This window comes from Convolutriloba macropyga, chromosome 2 (assembly GCF_964194025.1).
Source record: "Convolutriloba macropyga chromosome 2, txConMacr16.3, whole genome shotgun sequence".
NCBI lineage: Eukaryota > Metazoa > Xenacoelomorpha > Acoela > Convolutidae > Convolutriloba > Convolutriloba macropyga.
The window spans coordinates 18,618,550-18,639,517 of record NC_134469.1 but is presented as its reverse complement, the minus strand read 5'-3'; the positions used below and the strand labels follow the sequence as shown (position 1 = coordinate 18,639,517).

Genomic DNA, 20,968 nt, shown 5'->3' with positions numbered 1-20,968 from the left:
CCATAGGGCTTTGAATTCAATTTAAGCCTTTTGAGTGAAGGCGCTATATTCTTTCTTTGCTTGGTGACAGTTCCCAGAGCAGCTTTTCAATACCTGGGCCGAGAATTGTTAATTTTGAAGGCGTTGAATTGTACTTTTCTAAGCTCAGATCTTACATAATTTTACCGTTTCTAAGCTTAAATTTTACATAAATTTGCGTTTCTAAGCATAGATCTCACATAATTTTGCGTTGATTTTAGAGTAGATCATACAAAAAGTCACTGCTGAGAGCTCCGTTGGCGAGACTCGAATCACTTACCTCCTGCATGCTTGTCGCCTTTTCTACCACTCTTTCACCGTACTCCACCGCCAGGGCAGATACCAGGTGGGTTTAATAGCCCCGTCTGTCTGCCCTCTCCGAGATATCTTTTGTTATTATGATATGTAATATTGTTGATAATAATGTAAGTAATTAAATTGATTTATTTTATCATAAAAAAGGAGAAATTTATTCTTTCTTTCTTTCCTTCTTACTTGTATTGTCTATAGAGCCATTTTCTTTACAAATTATGTCAATTCAACGCTAAAATGAAAGCAAAATTATGTAGGATCTACGATACATTCAACGCAAATTTCTGTAAAATCTACGCTCAAGCTTAGAGCGTACATAAATTCAACGCATTCACCGTCAACCTTACATATTTTTTGCGTTAACATCTCGGTGCGGGTATGCAATTATCACATGGATCTTCTAACCTGGGATTTTGCCATTGATATCTACGATTCCCGACTGACGAGCTGGTATGTGATTATTATTAACATTGAGCAAATAAAACTTATTGCTGAAAATTAAAATTCATTACGTTAATGTCAGAGGCTCTTATTATAATTCAATTCAACAGCTCTATATGAAAAATTTTCTTTCAATATTTTTCTGAGTCCAATGGTAAACTTCTTGAAGCATCAGAAGCCGTAATTGTTGGCGGTGTAATGTTGATAATATTCAACTAGTTTTGTAGAAGCTCAGTTGACATCAAGCAACGTTTATCATATTTTTGGAAATTGACCTTGATTTCTAAATTTTTTGCAAACATTCTTGGTGCCTAGCAGGGAGTAATTCATTTTCAGCAAAAAGTCTTCATTTATCATCCATTTATTTATTTCTCATAGTAAAGCCGAAAAGTTATCACGTCTAATTTCGTTCTGTTTCTGTTGCTTTAGGGTATATATTTTAAGTTCCCAACATTTTTTTGTCAAATACGTTTGGCCTTAATACCAGAAGAACTGTTCAAAGCAAAAGTTTTTTTTGACATTTTATCGCCTTTATTTTATAGGCCCGACCCAGACTCAAAACTTAGGCAATGCCAGAGCTCGCCTCCTTATGGGAGAATTTCATTTAATCAGATGCTCTCAAAAGTCTCCACCAACCTTGACTAGATCCATCTTTATTTGGTTTAGTGTTGTTAGACTTGTAGGTGAGAGATAAGAGAGGGGTACCCCCAACTATAGTTCTGTATCTGTGCAGTCTCTTTGTCTGCAAACTGTTGTCTCCCTGGTTCATTGTCTTTGCAAACAACTCCTCAGCAGCCTTCAAATTTGTCTCAAGTGCCGCTGAGCCTATTAGAAGAACAGTCAGATATTGTCTTTCTGAATACAGCTTTTCCAGGCTGTGAGGTCAGACATAAAAACGGTTAATATAGTCGAGGTGGGTAGTTTCAATACATTAATTACATGACCGAGACCAAACTTTGACGCAAAATCATTTCATCATTTGACCGAACGTTTTTTCACAGCCAATATCGTTTGACCACACTCTTTTTATCGATACCAGCAAGAGTTTTTAAAACTTTACTTCAGTATATCTGGCAAAAAGCAAACTTTGTTTCAAATGGGTTTGGGTTATGAAATCTATTTTTGTATAGCAAAAATTTTGAATGAATGAATGAATGAATGTATGAATTTCCAGTAGTGATAATAAGTTCCATACTATCTAAGTGGTGCAGAATAATAGCCGAAAGGAAAATTAGGCGAATGGAATATTAGCCGACAAGGAGATATTAACCAATCAGATTTGAGAAAGGTTCTGATATTTTGTTCGGTTGTGATAGATTCATATCAAGTCCCATAGGCCTTTGAGGCATGGCCGTGGCTCGCAAGGCACGGCCAAATGCGTTATTTTCATGTGTAAGCGAGTTAGAGAAATGCGCGTCCCACTTATGTTTGCTTACCGCAATTATTTCTTCTAATTTACCTTCTTTTGACTTTTTCGGCTAATTTGTACGTCGGCTAATATTCCGGACACCTATATACATAAATGCAGAAACAATTGAAATCAGAAAACATGGGACGGACGAGACACTGCACGACGACTTCATTCGAGCTGTTCAAGCTCTTTCAAAGAAGCCGACTGATAGATGTTTAAAATTTTCGCAAACAAGCAAACGAAGGTTCAATCTTTATAGAAAGACATCAAACACAGTTTCTTCTTTTCCAGTTTTGCACTGGTGAAAAAATGGTAGTATCATCCGCAAAAAGAATTGTATGGCTAGAAATCAGTTTTAGGTTTTATATTTCACGAAAAATATAAACAAAAGTGGTCCAAGAATTGAGCATTGAGACACACCTGTGACTTTCGTCAACAAATCTGAGGCCTTTCCGTTATAACCATAACAAGAAATTGGGTTCTATCGCCGAGATAGGACTGTAAGTAACTGTTTAATTGGCCTCTGAAGCAATATAATAGAGCTTCGAACGGTTTATACTATCAAAAGCCTTCTGAAAGTCTATGAAACCAGCACATCCAAAAAATTTTTTGTCCTTTCTGCTAAGATATTCACCAACTTAAATATGGCATGAGTAAAAGACCGGTTTGTTCTGAATCCGTACTTATAATATACAAATAGGAAAGTTTCTCCAAAAACTTAAGCATACGTTTGAAAATCAATTCATCAAATACATTACTCAGCCGGTAAAAGACATATTCGTCAATCATTGTTTGGATCATTACAACTTCCTTTTTGAGACTTGGTTTAGTTTGGCTTTTACTAAAAAACTTGGAAACATTGGCACATCTATGTTATCATTGAAGCATATAGCAAGATATCTGCTCGTGATTGATATTTTCAGACTGAAGCCATCTTGACCAACAAAAGAATGACTAACACAATTATAACAAAACAATGTTTTGGCAAACCTGTAGACTGTAGAAATTAAGGGGCCACACAAGCCAATAGAGTGGCCAGCAAGCCAATACAAAGGGGCCATACAAGCCAATTTTCGAGCCTTTTTTTCAAGGGGATCGTCGCCGCTATAGCTTGCCCGGCAGTTACCGGAATACATCATACCACAGCACGTGATGAGCATAGAATGACTGTGAGCAACGGACCATTTTTGCAGTGATGGTGATATATATATATATATATATATATATATATATATATATATATATATATGGTCTGATATTGGTCTGGACAATGGTCTGATATTGGTCTGATCAGAGGTCCTTTCCGTCTAGAAAGGTGTGATAAGAGACAGTTTCGGGCGCACTTCGAGCGCACACGTTGTTTGAGCGCACTTTAGTCTGATTAGAGGATACTTTGGTCTGGGATGGTCTGGCACCTCAACCTGTGTGGCGGCTGAGCTTACTAACTCAATAACCAAACTGAATTGCGCTTCAAGGCCATTTCAAGCCTTAAAGCTAAATAGCATGATAAGCGAAATTTAATGTTACATTCTACTGAAGCCATACGGATTTGTTCACTTTGTTCAACATTTATACTTAGCAACTATTATTAGTACACAATCGTCATACATGAAGTTAAACTGAAACTCAAACTCGAACTACGCTATTACTGCCACGTATGCAACTGTTCACAATCACACAAATTTAGCTCAAATGGAGCAAGAGATACCCAACTTGGTCACCCAGATTCGATGAAATTTGCGATTTTCACACCAATTCAGAGAGTGCGAGGCACCGTATAAGGTATCCCGAACCCCAAACTCAGTGCATTCAGAGAATCTTACAACATAGTAATCTACAAACAATCAGAGATGCAATTTTGACATGTACGGCAGTATAAATAGAGCTTGAAAAACTACTAAAAATCAGTTGGAGCTTGTTAGTTTTGTCTTATTGAACTGACATACCGTGCGTATTGAAGCACACTTTCTTGAGCGGTAAATTACTTGTTACTGTGTTTTGTTTCTGTAGATCATTAGTGGTTGAACAGTTTTAACTATACTTTGACTTGTGAGAAGAGAATTAACTTTGATATTCTCAAAACCATCTTTCTGAGGAACAAAGTTCCTAAGTAAGAGAAACTTTGTGCAAAGCATAAAGTCAGTTTCTCCTACTGGCTTTAACGATGCCTTGTATAGTTTAAAAATTGTGTTAACGAGCAATTGATTGTATTAAAAAGCACAAAGTGCGAAAACTGTTACATTTGTTAACTTTGATTTTCGCTCAGAGGTCTCCGAAAATATTGAGACAATGATTATAGGAACAAATTTTCCCAGTCAATTGCTAAGACAGTTATCTAGAGCTGTACATCTGGGATTGTGCAATTTCGAATTATAAGTTGAGTTATTAACCAAAACTCAAGCACAGTTTGATTGTTTCAATTTGAACTAATTTGTTATTCTTAGAAAAACAAGTTTGTTATACAGAAAAGCTGAGCAATTAGTTATCAGGACTAATTGAGCAACAATTAATGCAACGATAATCTACAGTATAGCGGATAATAAAGTTCACAAAAGTTAACTGCAAAAAGTAGTAGTAGTAGTAGTAGTAGTAGTAGTAGTAGTAGTAGTAGTAGTAGTAGTAGTAGTAGTAGTAGTAGTAGTAGTAGTAGCGAAGTCTTTAGGGATATACCATGGGTTTTCATCCTTTATGTCCTTAGCGAGTAAGTTTGGAATGTTGGTTACAGTTCTTGCATTGGCAGAGTATCCTCCAGGTACATAGATTGGCTTCGTTGAAATTTTCGAAGAATTTCTAAAATTATTGTGTTATTCGTGCTTTTCTGTTTTCTTTCGTTAATAAGTCGATATGTTTACTCAGAATGTTATGCTGTGTTCCGTTTCGTGTCTAGAAGTTATCGTCGGTCCTTTTGAGTCTGGTTTTGGGAATGTTGGAGCTGGAGTTGGAGCCTTGTCTGGTTCGTTCGTTGGTATTACGTGATATGTAGTCTGATGTTTTTATGTCATACTTGTGGTCAGTGATGGCGCAGCACAGTAGAAGACTGTGGAGTTCAAACTACATTGAGAGTGGCAGTAAGTTGAGTTCTTTGAGTCTTTCTTTATAGGGAATTGTGTTGTTTAGAATCCACTGTGTTGCACTTTTCTGTATTCTTTCGATGGTTGATAAGTCTGTTTTGGTGGGGTACCAGACCTCACATGCGTACGATATGACGGGTACCACGTATCCTGTGTATGCGTTTAGTTTGGCTTTAGTCGTTCACTTGAAAGAAATGTTACGCTTGAGGAACCACAATGATTTCAGAGATTTAGTTCTACGCAGATTACAGTTTTTTTTCCAGGAGAGGTCGTTCGAGATTAGGACACCCAAGTCTTTTTGAACTTTAGCAGATTTGACAGCGCTTTCGTTCATTTTGACCACTGATTGTTTTTTGAGGTGTATCAGACTACATTTGTCATCATGGAGATTCATTTTGTTTGCGACACACCAGTTATGTAAACTTATTAGGTCACTTTCTAGGAGTTCATGAGATGTGCTTAACAGTTTGTAGTCATCGGCACATCCGAAGCATTCACTTTCACTTGCAACAGTGGAGAGGCCATTTATGTAGATTAAAAAGAGTAGAGGACCCAGTAGAGACCCTTGTGGGACCCCGCTAGTGACATCACGAAATTCAGATCTTGAGTTGTTTATTCTCACGCATTGTTTTCTATTGTCTAAATAATTGGCAATAAGTTTTAGGGCTGTTCCACCTATTCCCATTTTGTGGATTTTCAAAAGCAGGAGATCGTGAGGAACCTTGTCGAAGGTTTTTTCGAAGTCTAAGTAGAAAACCGTTAGTTCATCAATTGCTGACCAATCGTTGAGCAGGTATACTTTATCGAGGAAGCAGATAAGTTGTATAATGGCTGAGTGACCGTCTCTGAATCCAAATTGAGAGTCGTGAAGTTTTTGCCTTACTACTGGGTATAAACAGTCAAAGATGACTTTTTCTAGGACTTTCGACGGTCAACAGAGGCAGTTACTAGGTCTATATTTGGTTACGTCGCTTTTATCACCGTCTTTGTATATTGGAGTTATTTTGCTTTCTTTCCAGTATTGTGGATATACACCTTTGTTGAAGCAGGTTTGAAAGATGACAGTTAATGATTTAGCCAAAGTGGTTGCAAGTTGTTTTAGGGTCTCGTTTCCTATTCGATCCGGTCCTTTCGCCTTTTTTGTTTTAAGAGAACTGAGTATTTCCGTGACTTGTTTTTCGCAGCAAAATATTTTGTTGAATGTATTTGGCCCGAAGTCAACGTTTGTATTGTTTGTTTTTAGGGTAAAAACACTTTGGAAGTATTGGTTAACCAAGTTTGCCTTTCCACCATTTTCTGCTACTTTGTTTTGTAAATGCATTTCATGTGGGTACGGTGGCGCTTTTTTAAAGGATCTCAGATAGGCTTGGATCTTACTGAATTCCCTTATTCTGAAAATCTCGTTTCCGTAGTCGGCTTGGTCGTTACAGGATTCGATTTCAATTTTGCTTTCAAGATCAAGAATTTTTTGCAGGTTTAGGGGTTGGGCTTTTCTGGCTTCTTTGCGTTTGAGTGTGTTAAGTTGGTTGATCAGGTGGAAGGTAGGTTTCGAGATCCATGGAGGGAGGTAAGATCGGTGGCTTGTAATTCTTGGTACGTTTTCGGTAAACAGTTCGTTGAACCATAGGTACCATTGATTGGTGACTTCCTCTACATTGCTGTAACAGTAAGGTTCGAAGGGATTATCGACGATTGTTTCATTAAATTTCTCCCACTTAGTCCGAGAGATTGCATATTTGACAATTTTATGGTGTTTCTCGGTTGCATTATTGAAGGTTAACGGGGATGAGAATGCTGGGTGGTCTGAGCACATTTTTAAATTGATTGAATAGTTATCAGTAAGTGTGGTGTCAATTGTTGATTTAAGCCAATACTCAGGTTCATCTATTAGGAAGACGTCTAACTGCGGTTTGCTGCCAAGTATGCATTGGAGGTCAAGTTTTTGTTCATAGTTGAGATTCGCTAGTTGATCAGTGACTGTGTTTTCATATTCGTCTGTGGACAGCATTGACCCCCAAGATGTATGCACAAAATTAATATCTCCAGTTATTATAGAGCTTGAGACTTTCAACTGTTTACGTTTGGTTTTGCGCGCATTTCTCAGGTGGCCATCTGTAGGGACTGTTTTTTGGAGGGTTATAGATACAGCTGATCAACAGTTTTTGTGCTTTGGTTTTGTCAGTTAGTAAAACAGTTATCGGGTCTTCAAATGTATGGTCAAGTGTCAGTTGTTTAGCGTTGATGTCTCTCTGTACCGCAATGAGTACTCCTCCGTGTTTGGAGACATTTTCAATTGATGTTCTGTCATTTCTGAATATTTGGAAGTTTTTGAGAAAAAGAGACTCGTTCGGGACAGATTTTGTTAGCCATGTCTCACTGAGACATAAGACATCGTATTTTCGGGTTAAAATTGCATTTGCAAGAGTGAAACGTCTTTGCAGGTCGAGGATGCTATGTACGTTGAAAATGAGTAGAGTAATTTGTTAAGTTCTGTTTTCGTTGGTGTTTAGTCACCATCCCGTATCCAGGGCGGCCTCATCCCAGGTGTTGCTTTGATAATCGTAGTGGAGTAGTTTCAGGTTTTGGACCTTGACCTTGTTTCTTGGTATTCCCGATTCGATATTTTCTCGTCTTTTTTTAAGTAGATCGTTTTCCAACAGTTGTTCTTCTTTTGATAGTTCTCTGCTAAGGTACACTTTTTTATCATAGTTCCGCAATTTGCCAAGAGATAGTAGGAGCAGTTTTCTGTTGCAGTCATTACTGAGTTTGACTATGACTGTTCTGTCTTTGTTTTCGTTGTATGTTCCAATTCGCCTACAGTCTTTGATGTTAGAATCGACATTTAAGAATTTTAGTATGTTTTCAATCTCAGCTTTGTCATGCTCAGCACGTTCTCTAGCATTGGTGTCTTTTATTTCGGGTATTCCACGTACACGTACGCCGCTGGGGTGGTCGTTTGTGGGAGGTTCGGTTTTTGGTTTGACTTTTTTTCACAATGTCTCCTAGGTCGTTAAGGTTACTTTCAACAGCGCTCTTAAAGGATGTTATCTCATTTTTCAGTTGATTACCGACGGTTTCTTCAACAAAAGATTTCATTTCCTCCTGATTTTCGTTGCTATTGTCGATTTTGTTTTGGCTGCTGATAGCGTCCAGGACGACGTACCGTTTGTTCGTTTTCACGCAGTTGTTGCATAGAAATACATTCAAATTTATCTCCTGGAGAGCGTTGATGACGGTGCCAGATAGCTGAGTACATTGGGTGGTCATATGCATAATGTTTTCGCATGATACGCATCGAAAGACTGTATCTTTTTTAGTAATGCCAGCCTTGCATGTATTACAGTTGATTGTAAGGCCCATTGCAATTTTCGATTTTAAACTTACTTCTTTGTTTGTTATCGTTTTCGATCGACTTTTCGTTTGAGGCTTTTTCGTATTACTCCGCTACTACTTGAGGGTTGTTATGATCGTGGCTGTTTCACTAGTTATTTCTCGCTAAGAAAGATTGTAGTGAAGCAGCGCTTGCTTGCTGTTGTCCTTTGTTTCTCGCAAGGAGAGAAAGCGGTATAACAACAAACAGTTAAGTAGAAACTAACTATCGTTACCTGGGTGGTTCTCGCTGGGAGAGTCGGAGGAAACGGAGTTAGTAGATGCGGTTGCAGTTTTTGAATGGGCACTCGAAGTAGTCTAGGTGTCCTTCCTCGTCGCACTTGTTCGAGTAATTCTTGTACAACACTCGTTTCTTCAGGATTGTTTTCACGCCGCTGATCTCGGACTTGCTAAGGTGCACGTCGTCGTCGCCGAGGTGTATCTCACTGAAAATTTCTTCTGAAACACCACAATATTTCCAGTTTCTGCTTGTCTTATTTTTGTTTTCCAATAGTTTATTAGTTTTCGAAGAACGTTCACGATAGCTACCACGGTGGGGGATACCAAGGTTGAAAACTTTTTTGGCTAGCCTGCACAGCTGTTCGCCCAGAAAGTCTAACTCGTCCACTACCTGTTGCTCGGACAGTGAAGATGGGAGGGTACCGTTGTATAAGTCGTTGCCGCCAATAAAAACAACAATAATGTTGAACTTATCTTTGATGGGGAGGAATTGTTGAGCGTGGGCAATGCGGGCTGCAGGAATGGACAAGATGTTGAAGTTGGGGAACTCGATGTTTCAGGCTTGTGAATCTGCGAGGAGCATGTTCTTCGAAGAAGAAGTCCTTAGAGTGTGGAATCGTCTGTTGGGCATCAAAGCATCAATCTCACCCGTCAAAGCTAGGAACGACGGGACTTAGAACTCGTTGGTGTTGAAAGGGATTCTTGTTCCTAGCTCAAAAGATCTGAAATTGAATGATTTGACGAAGGGAAAAGGCAATCTATTTAATAAGTTTAGCTACCCAATATCCGGACAGATTTGAAACCGCTGAAACGAACTGGGCGGTTTAAAGTTTTCCTTGACTTTGATAGGAGAGCAGCTGTTACAACCTGGGTAGCTAATTTGAACAGGCTGAAACAATACTTTAAGAAGCATAATCAAGATAAGGCCCGGGCAGAAGTTTCCGCGCTAAAAAATGCAACAATACGACAATATATGTAATCTAGACATAAATATGTTGATATTATGAATGACCAAAGCTCGTTGATATTACTTTTAGCGCTGGTCGCATATAATTATTGCGGTTTCAGCCACTGATCTTATTCAATTTCAGCGTTGATGGCACGAAGTTCGAGCGTCCGAGAGTTAATCTTACAGACTTTAACCATGTTCTAGCGTTTAACTTAGATAATTTTAGCTTGTTTAGCGTTGGTCATAATAATTTTTGCATGCGTTCTTTAGCTTTGATATTCAAATTGTTTATATTTTTAATCTACCTCATCATTAGTAAGTAACATATTTGAGTCAATTTGTGTTGTTACGGTACGACTTATAAAAAATACGCTGTACGTACTACAAAAAGATTAGATATGCTTTAGCCTTATTTTTCTAGGTGCCAAATATAAATGTCAGAAAAGCGTTGATTGCGTAATATTTGTTAAGGGGGATTTTCGCTGCGTAATATCTGAATGTTGTTGGATACTCTTGCATAAATCCTGAATATGATTCTAAACCTGCATGAATTTTGAAAAATATCGAAGTAGCTGTTGCGTTTTGAGTAAAAATGAAGTAGCTGTTGCGTTTTGAGCAAAATTTCAGGCATTTTTTATCTTTGAATCCAATCAAATATTTAAAGATTATATCTCAGTGCCGTTCTTTTCTTTTCTTTTCATTTCTTTTCTTTTCATTTTTACCTTTGAGTGTGCCGTATTTGGCGGCAGTGTTTAGAAGAGTCATAGACTCGGTGGCATCTGTGAACTTGAGCATAATAGCCTTGACCTCTGGATGGTCTTTCACACAGTTCTCCAGGATCTTCAGACACCTAAAATCATATTAACCATTTTAAAAAAAAATGTGCATAAAACTACTATAATTCTACATGGGAGAACAGAAAAAGCTTTCAAAAACTGTTTAGTTAAATGGTATGCCAATAAATGAAACTCGTAATATCTCACTTCAATTTGCTGTTGAACAGTGCCTTTACTCCCATCAGATCTCAAAAAATTTCGAAAATTTGGTCTAAAGTATGGCGCAATTTCTGCAAGAATCTTGCTCGATCAATGCCTAACTTGGAATACGATGTAGCATATCGACTGCTTTTCCCAATGTTATGATTTTAAATGATCTTGAACGTTATTTTTTGGAAATCAAAAGTATGACTGAGTTTGGGCCAGAGTCCTTCTCTAATCTGGTATTATTTGACCATCAATAATTGTTATTTTTTCTTGTAGAATGGTAATTATAAATTGAAACAGATGATCCCGTCTTAGAAGGCTATACCAACAGCCATTATCAGATCAAAAACAAGCGTTAGTTTGTTTACACACACGGAAAGGAGAACAAAGCAATTTTTTAAACGGGGGGGGGGGGGGTTGGGGGATAGTTCCTATACCTTCCATATGTTATTTGTGTCTGGCAAAACTGAAGAAGGTCGTCGTTTCCTGCATTTTGCTCAGATGTATCATCGCTTTGCGATTCGTTCGAAATAATTCCATTATTGACTTTGTCGAGTCGTGAGTCAACTTCGGTGATTGCGTCTGCGCATTGCGTAATCTGAGAGTCGAGAGTGTGAACTGTGTTTGTTACGTAATTGGAAACTTCCTTCAGCAGAAACTCTTTCCTTTTGTCCAGTTCTTCATTTATTAATGCTTTAGCTTTTTCAATGGCTGACGTAATTCGTTCTTTTTCCGCATCACCTGAAACATTGCCTGAAACTGAGATCCGGCGGGATTGGTTTTAAATCGTCGGTATATTTGGTATCTTAGGTTCGATACGTTCGGTTTCAAACGTAAGACATCTTTGAACTCTTCCACACAACAATTTGAATTTTTTAGTTATAATGTAGTCAAGTGTTATGATAGTTTTATAATCGCAGTAGTTTCAAACGTACCTTTTGGAGACAAATTTCTGCAAAAAGTGCAAATTGATTGTATTTCTTCTATAGATCGTTTCCAAAACTTGGTGAACAAATATGAATTTTATTAAAGATAAAAAATAAGAATTATCGAAACTTGATGGACATTCACTTTATCTAATAATAATAAGTAATTAATATTTGTGGCTCCTGCGCAATCGCAGCGGAACAGCAATAGGCCACAGTGGCCTGTTCTCAGCTGTCCTTTTTCTTATTACTGCCCACAATTCAGACTGATCTTTTTATGAGCAGAAGCGCTCTTTTTTTGGTGACTACAGCCAATTTTTTGGGTCTGAAACTTTTACGCGGTACCATTGTTGCAGCCAAGATTGGGCAGGCTACAATCAACCTGACGCTATGGTTAAGTAAGAGCTCAACCTCACACAGACACCTATTCAGAGTCTACGCGGTACCATTGTTGCAGCCAAGATTGGGCAGGCTACAATCAACCTGACGCTATGGTTAAGTAAGAGCTCAACCTCACACAGACACCTATTCAGAGTCACCGAGTCTTCATATGATCATGAGAAATCAAGTATTTAATCCTTCTTCAAGATTTACTGTCGTTACAATTTAAACATACAGACGATTTCTTACGTCTGATACCGAACATGCGTACAATTTCTTACGTTTGAAACCGAGCATACGCAGTCAGAGAAACTGGATACACCAAAAATTTTTTACGTTTTAAAACCAAAAATACCGAAATTCTCTTATATTTTCTTACGCTAAAAATTTAATATGCCGATGATTTTTTAGTTTTCAAAACTGAAAAGGGGGAAAAAAGACGACACCAAATAAAAAATGAAAGTTTTCGTCGTTTTCGTCTCTTTAAGACTGCACACACGTACGATTTTTGTACGTTCAACAACAACGATTTCTGGATTCAGGCGCAAAATTCCTCATGAAAAAAGTTCTATTTTGTGACTTGTCATTTCAACCATAAAAGAAAAGGGCAAGTTATTCCTCAAAGAGTTTTATTGGGCTTTGCATGCTTTCTGTTAAAAAAGTAAAATGATTTCTACAAGTGATTTTTTATTAAGGCATTTCATTTTCCTTTTCTACACTCAATGTCAATCAAGAGTCCCTTGTGCCACCTCTGTTTTCATTAGCACTTTGGCTTATTACTGAAAGGCTTGATAATAAGTTGCCAGACCTTATTCAGCATTCTGGATACCAGATGAGAGTATCAAATCAAGAACTAGAGAGGACTTTTATGAAGCATTAAAAATTCTGACAGAATGTGGAAAGAAGTGTAAACAGGTAAACAGAAGATACAAGTGCGACTTGTGGTCCACCACACAGTTAAAAGTGGCTGCCAATAGCATAAAGAAAAACAGCCAATCCGGAACCCAAATCCTATGCGCAGCACTCAGAACTCAACTTTTTCAACAGATCCTTCACAAAAAAGGAGAACAAACTTCAGAAAGTATTAGAAAACTTTGGCTGTTTGGATGGTCCCCAATGTGCACTATCAATTTGCGTAGCATTCTTGCGGCACACAAATGTGTATTAATTACAATGCTCGCATCTTTCCCGGAGAACAAAGAAGCTCCTGAACCATTCGATTCGTCCAAGCAAACGATTTTTGGAAAACGTATTGGGCTCAGTAATCAGCAATATCTCATAATGCCTTCCAATTAACCAAAACAAGAGCTGTAATCTGTTAATCTTTAGACCTAGTCAAGGCTACCTATGCAGGCTCCTTATCTTAGTTAGCAGATTTAGTTGAGCTGTTCACTAGAATGAACCCAGCAGACAAAAGCACTTACATGGAATTAGTGGATGAATTTAACACATTGCCTATTTCTCAGTTGACTCAATAAATAATTCAAAAACATCATGCATTACAATTCTAAGCAAAATATTGACAGGCAGCTTCAGCCAATGTTTCTCTTGTTTACGTGCAGAAACATTCTCTAACAAAGGATAATTTAGGATCGGGAGACGTGTTTTTTTGACAAAACTTTGAGGAACAACCCGCAAATTTAGACTTCACCATTAGGTCTCCTCTGCAAACCAGTTTTGTATCAGATGCCGCGAGGACGTGTGGTTTTGCTCTAAAACTAGCTGAAGAGAGAAAAATCGAACAAAAAATAAGAAATGCTGCGAGATAGGCATGAACACCATTTGCATTAGAAACTTCCGGTAGACTATCTGAAACAATGGGGAAAACACTGAGAAGAATAGATTTTTTAACCGATAACAGAGGTTTTCAGCCCTCAGGTTGATCCATAGCCTGAATTTGACTCACTCAGATAGTATCAATAATCGACAATCGTGGCACAACCACACAGGTGATGGTGAGGAACGCACGATTATAAGCCGCAAATGAAAATCGGACTCTCACGTGTTCTTTTCATTTTTTAGGAATGAAACTGCGTCGCCCAAATATAGTGATTAAACACTAATTTCTTTAATCTCACCCTATGAGTGGGGAGACCGCATTCCTTTGCTTTAAATTTGTAATTATTGTGACCCAATAGGAGGGGATAGCCTTCATCGAACGATTGCGAGCAATGCTTCCAGAAATAACGACTTGGTGTAGTACGCGAATACAAAAGCAGCTGCAGTAAATGTTTACCTGAATGATTCAATGAAATACTCAAATTTCAACTCCTCTTCGTCACTTGATAATTTTTTTGTTTAAGCCACGCGTTGACGAAACCAAGGTTAAAATATATATTCTCCATTCTTTTTAGGATGAAAAATCTGCCTATCTCTGGAAGCTTGGGCAATTGTTACCTAACTTCATTTAATATATAACTACTAAAACGGTGTCGATATTCTGTTGTAATAATTTCAGCAAAAACAGGCTCCGAGGGAAGTTTCAGATACAAATGAGATTAATTTAAAATGTAAAAAAATAGTCTTCTCGATATATTAATGAGTATCGACTTTTTATGGATGACATATATTTTATAAATGAGTATATAACTTTGGCAATCTAATGAACTAGTGTATCTTCTAAATAAACTCAAGGTTTTTAGAGATCTTGAGAAGCCCTGCCACTCTCTTGAACCAAATTTTATGTAAAAAGACATTTACAACATATTAGAGGGAAAACTGTTGCGCAAGACACCCGGGTCGAGGCCCCAGATCAGATCAAGTAAGAGTGCGCACTTGTGCATGAGGTATGCACTTGATCTGATCAGAGGTCGTTTTTGTCTGGGACATTATGAGGCAAGAGGTCAACGTATGAAAAGATCATGGTTGTGCCTCAAACCAATTTTAGCAAATTATGTTTGTAGTTGCATATAGTGGAATAAACGTTAACAAAAATAGTGGATTTTAATCAGACCAGGGATGTGTCGAATGAAACTAATCTTTAGCTCCATAAAACTGTGTATCGGTAGTGTAAAGTACCAGGATTTTTTGACAAGGAAAGAAGTTAACTTTTCACGTTTTTAGTTGCATATTTTTTTTATTTTCAAAAACAGTGATTTTGATCGGACTAAGGTGTTGAAATCCAGTTAACCCTCAAATTCATAACACCAAACCTTAGGTTCTACGAAAGCTAATTTGAGAGCACGAAGGTCTGATCGTAGGTGGTTCCCAACGCACGAACGCGCGCTAACAAGATCATTTAGCGCGAACATTCATACGATCGTCGGGTTGTCTGGACAAAATTCAGGGTCTTCGACACGGGAAACAAAAGCGGAAGCTTGTAGTAACCTTGTAGTTTAAGTTGGGCTAGTGTCTCCTTCTTGTACTGCTGTGAGAAACGCATGTCCTCCATTTTCTCTTGGATCTTGGCTCTGCTGGCATGCAGTCTGTCCAGCACCTGCATCTTGTGCTCCCCCTTGCACACAGCACACACTGCCTTCCCACAGTGAGCACAGTGCTGTAGCTCCTCTTTACCTTGAATATCGGGGATAGGCTAATTAAGTCAAATTAAGGTGTACAGTTTTACGTAGTTAGATGACCAAACAATTTTTTTGAAGAAGAACATCTCCTTACTCCGAAATAATAATACATGCATTGATATATAATTAAACAAAACTGTAAAACAAACCAGATTCATTTTTTGTTCAGTGTGTAATACTGTTTTTAACATGAAATGACTATATGTTGATGATTTTTAACAAACTTGCGAGCGTGAATAGTCTACCTATGTTCTTTCATGAACAAACTTGTTTTCTCGTTTCAGTTGAACTATTGTGTGCAGTGTCAAACGGGCTTTTTAGCAAATGATTCTTTTAGCTAATACAAAAAATGCCACTCAACAGCCCTTGAAAGAAAACTAATTGCGTATATCAGGGTACCTGAAAACTTAGCTGAGCTAAAATATTTTATCAAAAAAAAACAAATCAACAAGATATAGACCTCAAATCAGTTCTCTAGTGTCAACTAGACCCAATTGTGTCACTCAGAGAATAAAAAAGCATACATGGACAAGACCTGGCCAACAATACTAAAAATTTTTAACGACCAATCAAAAACAGGACCTAGAATGCACAATGAATCAATTGGGAAAACCGTTCAGAAAGAAATCCCGATCACGGATACCGAAAAACCGATAAAAAATCAGAGTCAAATAGCAGAATGTTAACAAAAACTCACAAGCAAGAAAAAGAACTTTTGATCAAACACCGTTTCACTACTCTTATTTAAATTTACAACAAAAAACTTTTACATCTCAAAACCATTCACTTACTTGCTCCCCTTCTTGTTTAAGTTTGTCGAGGAATAAAAAGAGGTACCAAAAAAAGTTTTTTGAGAAACCAAAATCATCACATCAATTTGAGTTAAAAAATCATGAAAATATGTGAGCAGATCTATGAGTAAACGGAGCCGGTAGAATTCCTAAAACAGTTTGTAAAAAAAGACTACCAACGCTGAAATAAAAAAAATCTTACTAATCATAACTTATAAAGCATCTAACAAAATTTTATTACATGATGCAATTCCAACATAATTTTTGGGAAATGCTCTTCTACATTTAGTTTTCATTCAATAAACAATTAGCAACAGAAAGAAAACACAACAGAAAGAAAAAACAGTGAAAATTTAACAAAAACTGTTCCTGCCAATAAAATTTTACTAGCAACAGCAATTTTTTACGAAATGCAGAATGTCTTTGCCCGAGTAATGTTCTAGGCAAAATTAAAAGCAGATAGGAAAGAAAAGTAAACGAGTTGATCAACCAATTTTTTTTACTCAAGGTTTCTATAATTATTAATATTTATGCTAAAAATCAGTGAGGAACAAGACAAAACCTGATATAAAATGGTCAAAATTAGCAAAATCGTAAATAATAGCCCAAAATTGCGTCTGAAAGTTTAGTTTTTTCTTCTGATGTTCCAAAAACTTCCACAGATACTTTTATTGGTTCAGATAACTCACACAATCATCCTTGACAGAAACAGTTGCAACTAAAACTTGAAGCTAACAATTTTGCTCGCTTAGTGAACATTTTTTTAGCTATTTTTCTTGATATCTCTCAAGAATGCAATTTGAAGAGAAAACTACTCTATATCCTCTCTTTTTTTCTTGTTTCAACAATTTGGCATAAACATTTTGTTTTCACTCTTTTCATATCCTGTTTCATATCCTTAATTACACTCCGACAAAATTGCGGATCAAAAGAAGACGCTGCACCAATACTCCTATTCGAATCATAAAAAACACAGCGCCCCAATGCAACTCAAGTTTGTTGAATTAAAAAAATACAGGATCCCAATACAAACCGAATTCTTCGAGTTGTAAAAGAAAGACTACTCCCCAATACAATTCAAATTCTTCGAATTGTAAAAACGATTATTTGCAGATCGGATGCTGCGAGCTACTAAAATAAGAAAATTCGATGAAAATGTCAAAGGAAAATTGCGAATCTGCTGCAAGAAAGGTATTCGAGCAACAACAGAATAAAAACAAAAAGTTGCTTAAAACCCCTCTATTCAAAGTACCTTAAGGAATGCTCTAGCACATGAATGCGGGATCAAAAAGTGGTCCTAGAAATTGCTGAGGGCGTGCTTTTTTGTTGAGAGAAAGCAGAGAACATACCTTTATGTCAACCAAAAGGTCTATCAAAGGTCCATTTATGATCCCGGTCATTTAGAATAACGAGGATAAAAAAGGATATAAAAGGATAAGGAATAAAAAAGGATAAGAAGTACAAGATAAAGAATACCTGGTGATTGTGAAAAGTCTCTATCACAAGCTCCACAATGGTCATGTGTCACTGACGTCACAGGGCCGCTCTGTTCTGTAATTGCAGCGATAGTAGTTGGTGCTGCATTAAAGCTGACTCCGCGTCTTTGCATGAGAGGCGACCCATACAGGGCAGAGTCCAAAATCTAGAAAAAAAATTAATTGTTATCTGAAGACCGAACCAGACCGAAGAGATCGAAAATAGGTATGGGCCAGCCAGATGGCGCGACCGAAACTGTCCAGACTATGATAGAGGGTCGCGCCATATCCCCTGACATAGACCCAAGTCCGTCTGGCCCATACCTGTTTTGGGTCTAGGACCTCATCCTGGGTGGCTTTAAAATTTTTCGACGCGGATAGTTGATTCTGAGCGATTTCAACTTTGACGGAATCGATTTTTGTTGAATTATTGGCTTACGATACTAAACATTAACAATAGCCTTTTGATCATACCTGCCAAGAATTTAAGACGCCATAAATTTGAAGATGCAAAAATTATTTTCATCAATTTAAATGTTGGTGCCAGAAATCTAATTCAGAAATTTATAGTCGTTCATTTATTTTTGTGAATGAGCTAAAAAAAGAAGTTCAATTGAATTTTCACTCTTTCAGAAATTTTTTCTAAGAAGAACGTTTGAAATTCTTGCAAAAAAACCATATCATAGCGTTTGACTACATTATATACAGAAAAATTAAATGTTCCAATGCAAAAGACCGACAATTTCTCACGTCTAAAACCGAACATACCGACGATCTCTTACGTTTAAATACCGAACATACCGAATCTTCTAAAACCGAACATACCCAATCTCTCTTGCGTCCAAAAACGACCAAAGCGAATCTTTCTTACGTTCGAAGCCGACAATACCGAACAAACCAAACATACCGAAGATACCGAAGATTTACAAATTTTTTGTCGCTTTTGTTCGGTTTTGTCAACTAGGGTGCAGCGCTGGGACACAAATGCGTTTTTTTTCAAATAAAAACTACCTTCGGAGCATTTGGAACGTCGGATCTGGATCTTTCATATGTCGCAGTTGTGTCATCGATGGATAGACCGGGACTCGAACCTCCACCAGTTGAGTTTTTCGATATCAACGAAAGTGCCAATCTGTTCACGTTGTATTCACCCTCCTCGTCGTTCACTTCTCCGCACACAGGACAAACGAGAGTTCCACAAGTATCGGTTAAATCCTAAATAGAGGGAAGTAACCCTAGTGATGCAAGAATTTATAACCGGAAGAATTTTGCAACATTCTGAATTCATTTAAAGAAAGAAAGAAAGGATAAATTTCTCCTTTATCATAATAATTATCAATTACATAATACATTAAATAATTCATTATATATATATATATATATATATATATATATATATATATATATATCAATTAAAATTATTTACATATCAAAGGTATCTCGGAGAGGACAGATAAACGGGGCTATTAAGCCCACCCAGTATCTGCCCTGGTTAACCATTTGGTTAAAGGAACCATTTTTCCCGCAAATTTGCGACTCCGAAGTTGAGAGATATTTTAATTTAAGATAATGAAGCTAATTAAAATGGGAGCTTTCAATGTAGCCCTATTAACTTATAGGAAATTATAGGAAACTTTTAAAAAGGGTTCATAAGCATCAAATTCATTGAAAAAGGTGACTTGTTAACAAATTGATGAGGCAAAAGATAGTATAGAATTGGCTGCGGGGTTAAATGATAGGGGGTTAAATGAATAGGGGTGAAAAAGCGGGACACCAGAAAATTGATACACTGCTTGGATTTCAACTATCTTTATGCGCAGCAACCGTGATTAGCGTTAGGTGCTCCATTAATATCGCAGATCCGTCCAGCAGCTACAAAGCTTCATCAACTTGCCTGAATACATCTGCGACAAAATGTGTCCCCACACGTTATAATTAGCGGCTGGTTGGCCCCTGTTGGCTGATAACTGCCTCCACAACTTGGACACGAGGTCAAACTACTCGGAGACGCTGGATTGCCACCACCACCAATGCTGATCAACGCATTTGATGACATTTTATAATTAACTTTATTATATCTTTTATAATTTAATTAATTAAGTCAACACAATTTAAAAAAGAACGTAGATCATGTTTCAAATTAACAAACATTCGAAAAAACAAATTCTGTGCAAAGTTTCAATTTGATATAACTTATGATCAGCATTTGATCAGCATAGTAGAAAAATAGTACCATAAAAGGTACTAATCACGCGGTGCAGTTTATAGTAGTTTAAACTTTTTTTTAGCTGTGTGGCTTTTTTCATTCATATTAAAAATTAGCTTAACTTAGCTCAGTTTGTTCTCAGCTTGAGCAAAGAAACAAATAAAAGACTTTTATGCTCAAATCACATTTGAAAGTATTACAGAATGTAATCTAGACTGACTGAAAACACTCCTTTTAAAGATCATGAAAGTTTGAAAAGTGCCGAAAAAGTTCGTTATTGTTCCTCAAGGCTTCATCTCTCTAGCCAAGTACTTTGCAGTTTGACATGTAGATCTTCATTTCAAGATGTGTTCAGCTTTTCTGACGCACAATTTACGTTAAGTTGTTCTCTCTCTCAACCTTCAGTTTCATTGCCATCTACACTTTGGATGTTCCAAACAGTGTTCCAAACTTTTGATGTTATCAAAATTATAGGTTACGCGATGAAAAGTCTGACATTACTTGAGGTCGTTCTAGAGTCCCAAAACCTTGCTTCAAACACGGAGTAAAGTTACTAAATAAGCGAAAAATTGTACGGAGTACAGAGCCACTTCGTTTTCTGGCTTTAACGAAGCCGCGCCTAGTGTAGTGTTTGGTGCTATTGAAACCAATTGAGAATTAGAACTGAAAACCAAAATCAAAGCTCCTGATTTTAAGCTTGTTGGGATTCAGGAACTGATCGTTTTACGCTCGTCAGAGATACAATTTTTAAAAATTGCACAAGAAAAAGCAAGTTATAGGACTAAAACAGCTGGGTTCAAAATCCCCCTCTTTGAATTATTAACTGAGTTACTAAAAAGAACTCAGAAATTATTTGATGAATTGATTGGAATTATAA

General features: G+C 37.2%; 1 protein-coding gene across 1 annotated transcript in view; it reads right to left on the bottom strand.

The window, feature by feature from the left end:
• Nucleotides 1–20,069, bottom strand: part of LOC142335173 (uncharacterized) — a 38,937-nt gene extending 18,868 nt beyond the window's left edge. The window contains exons 1-7 of the mRNA XM_075383545.1: nt 19,780–20,069; nt 18,897–19,100; nt 17,887–18,052; nt 15,429–15,614; nt 11,232–11,535; nt 10,534–10,661; nt 1,408–1,596 (exon numbers count right to left, since the gene is read on the bottom strand). Of these exons, the coding sequence (XP_075239660.1) occupies nt 1,408–1,596; nt 10,534–10,661; nt 11,232–11,535; nt 15,429–15,614; nt 17,887–18,052; nt 18,897–19,100; nt 19,780–19,941 (1,339 nt within the window). The 5' untranslated portion in view covers nt 19,942–20,069. The remainder of the gene's footprint in view (nt 1–1,407; nt 1,597–10,533; nt 10,662–11,231; nt 11,536–15,428; nt 15,615–17,886; nt 18,053–18,896; nt 19,101–19,779) is intronic.
• Between the last annotated feature and the right edge of the window lie 899 nt (nt 20,070–20,968).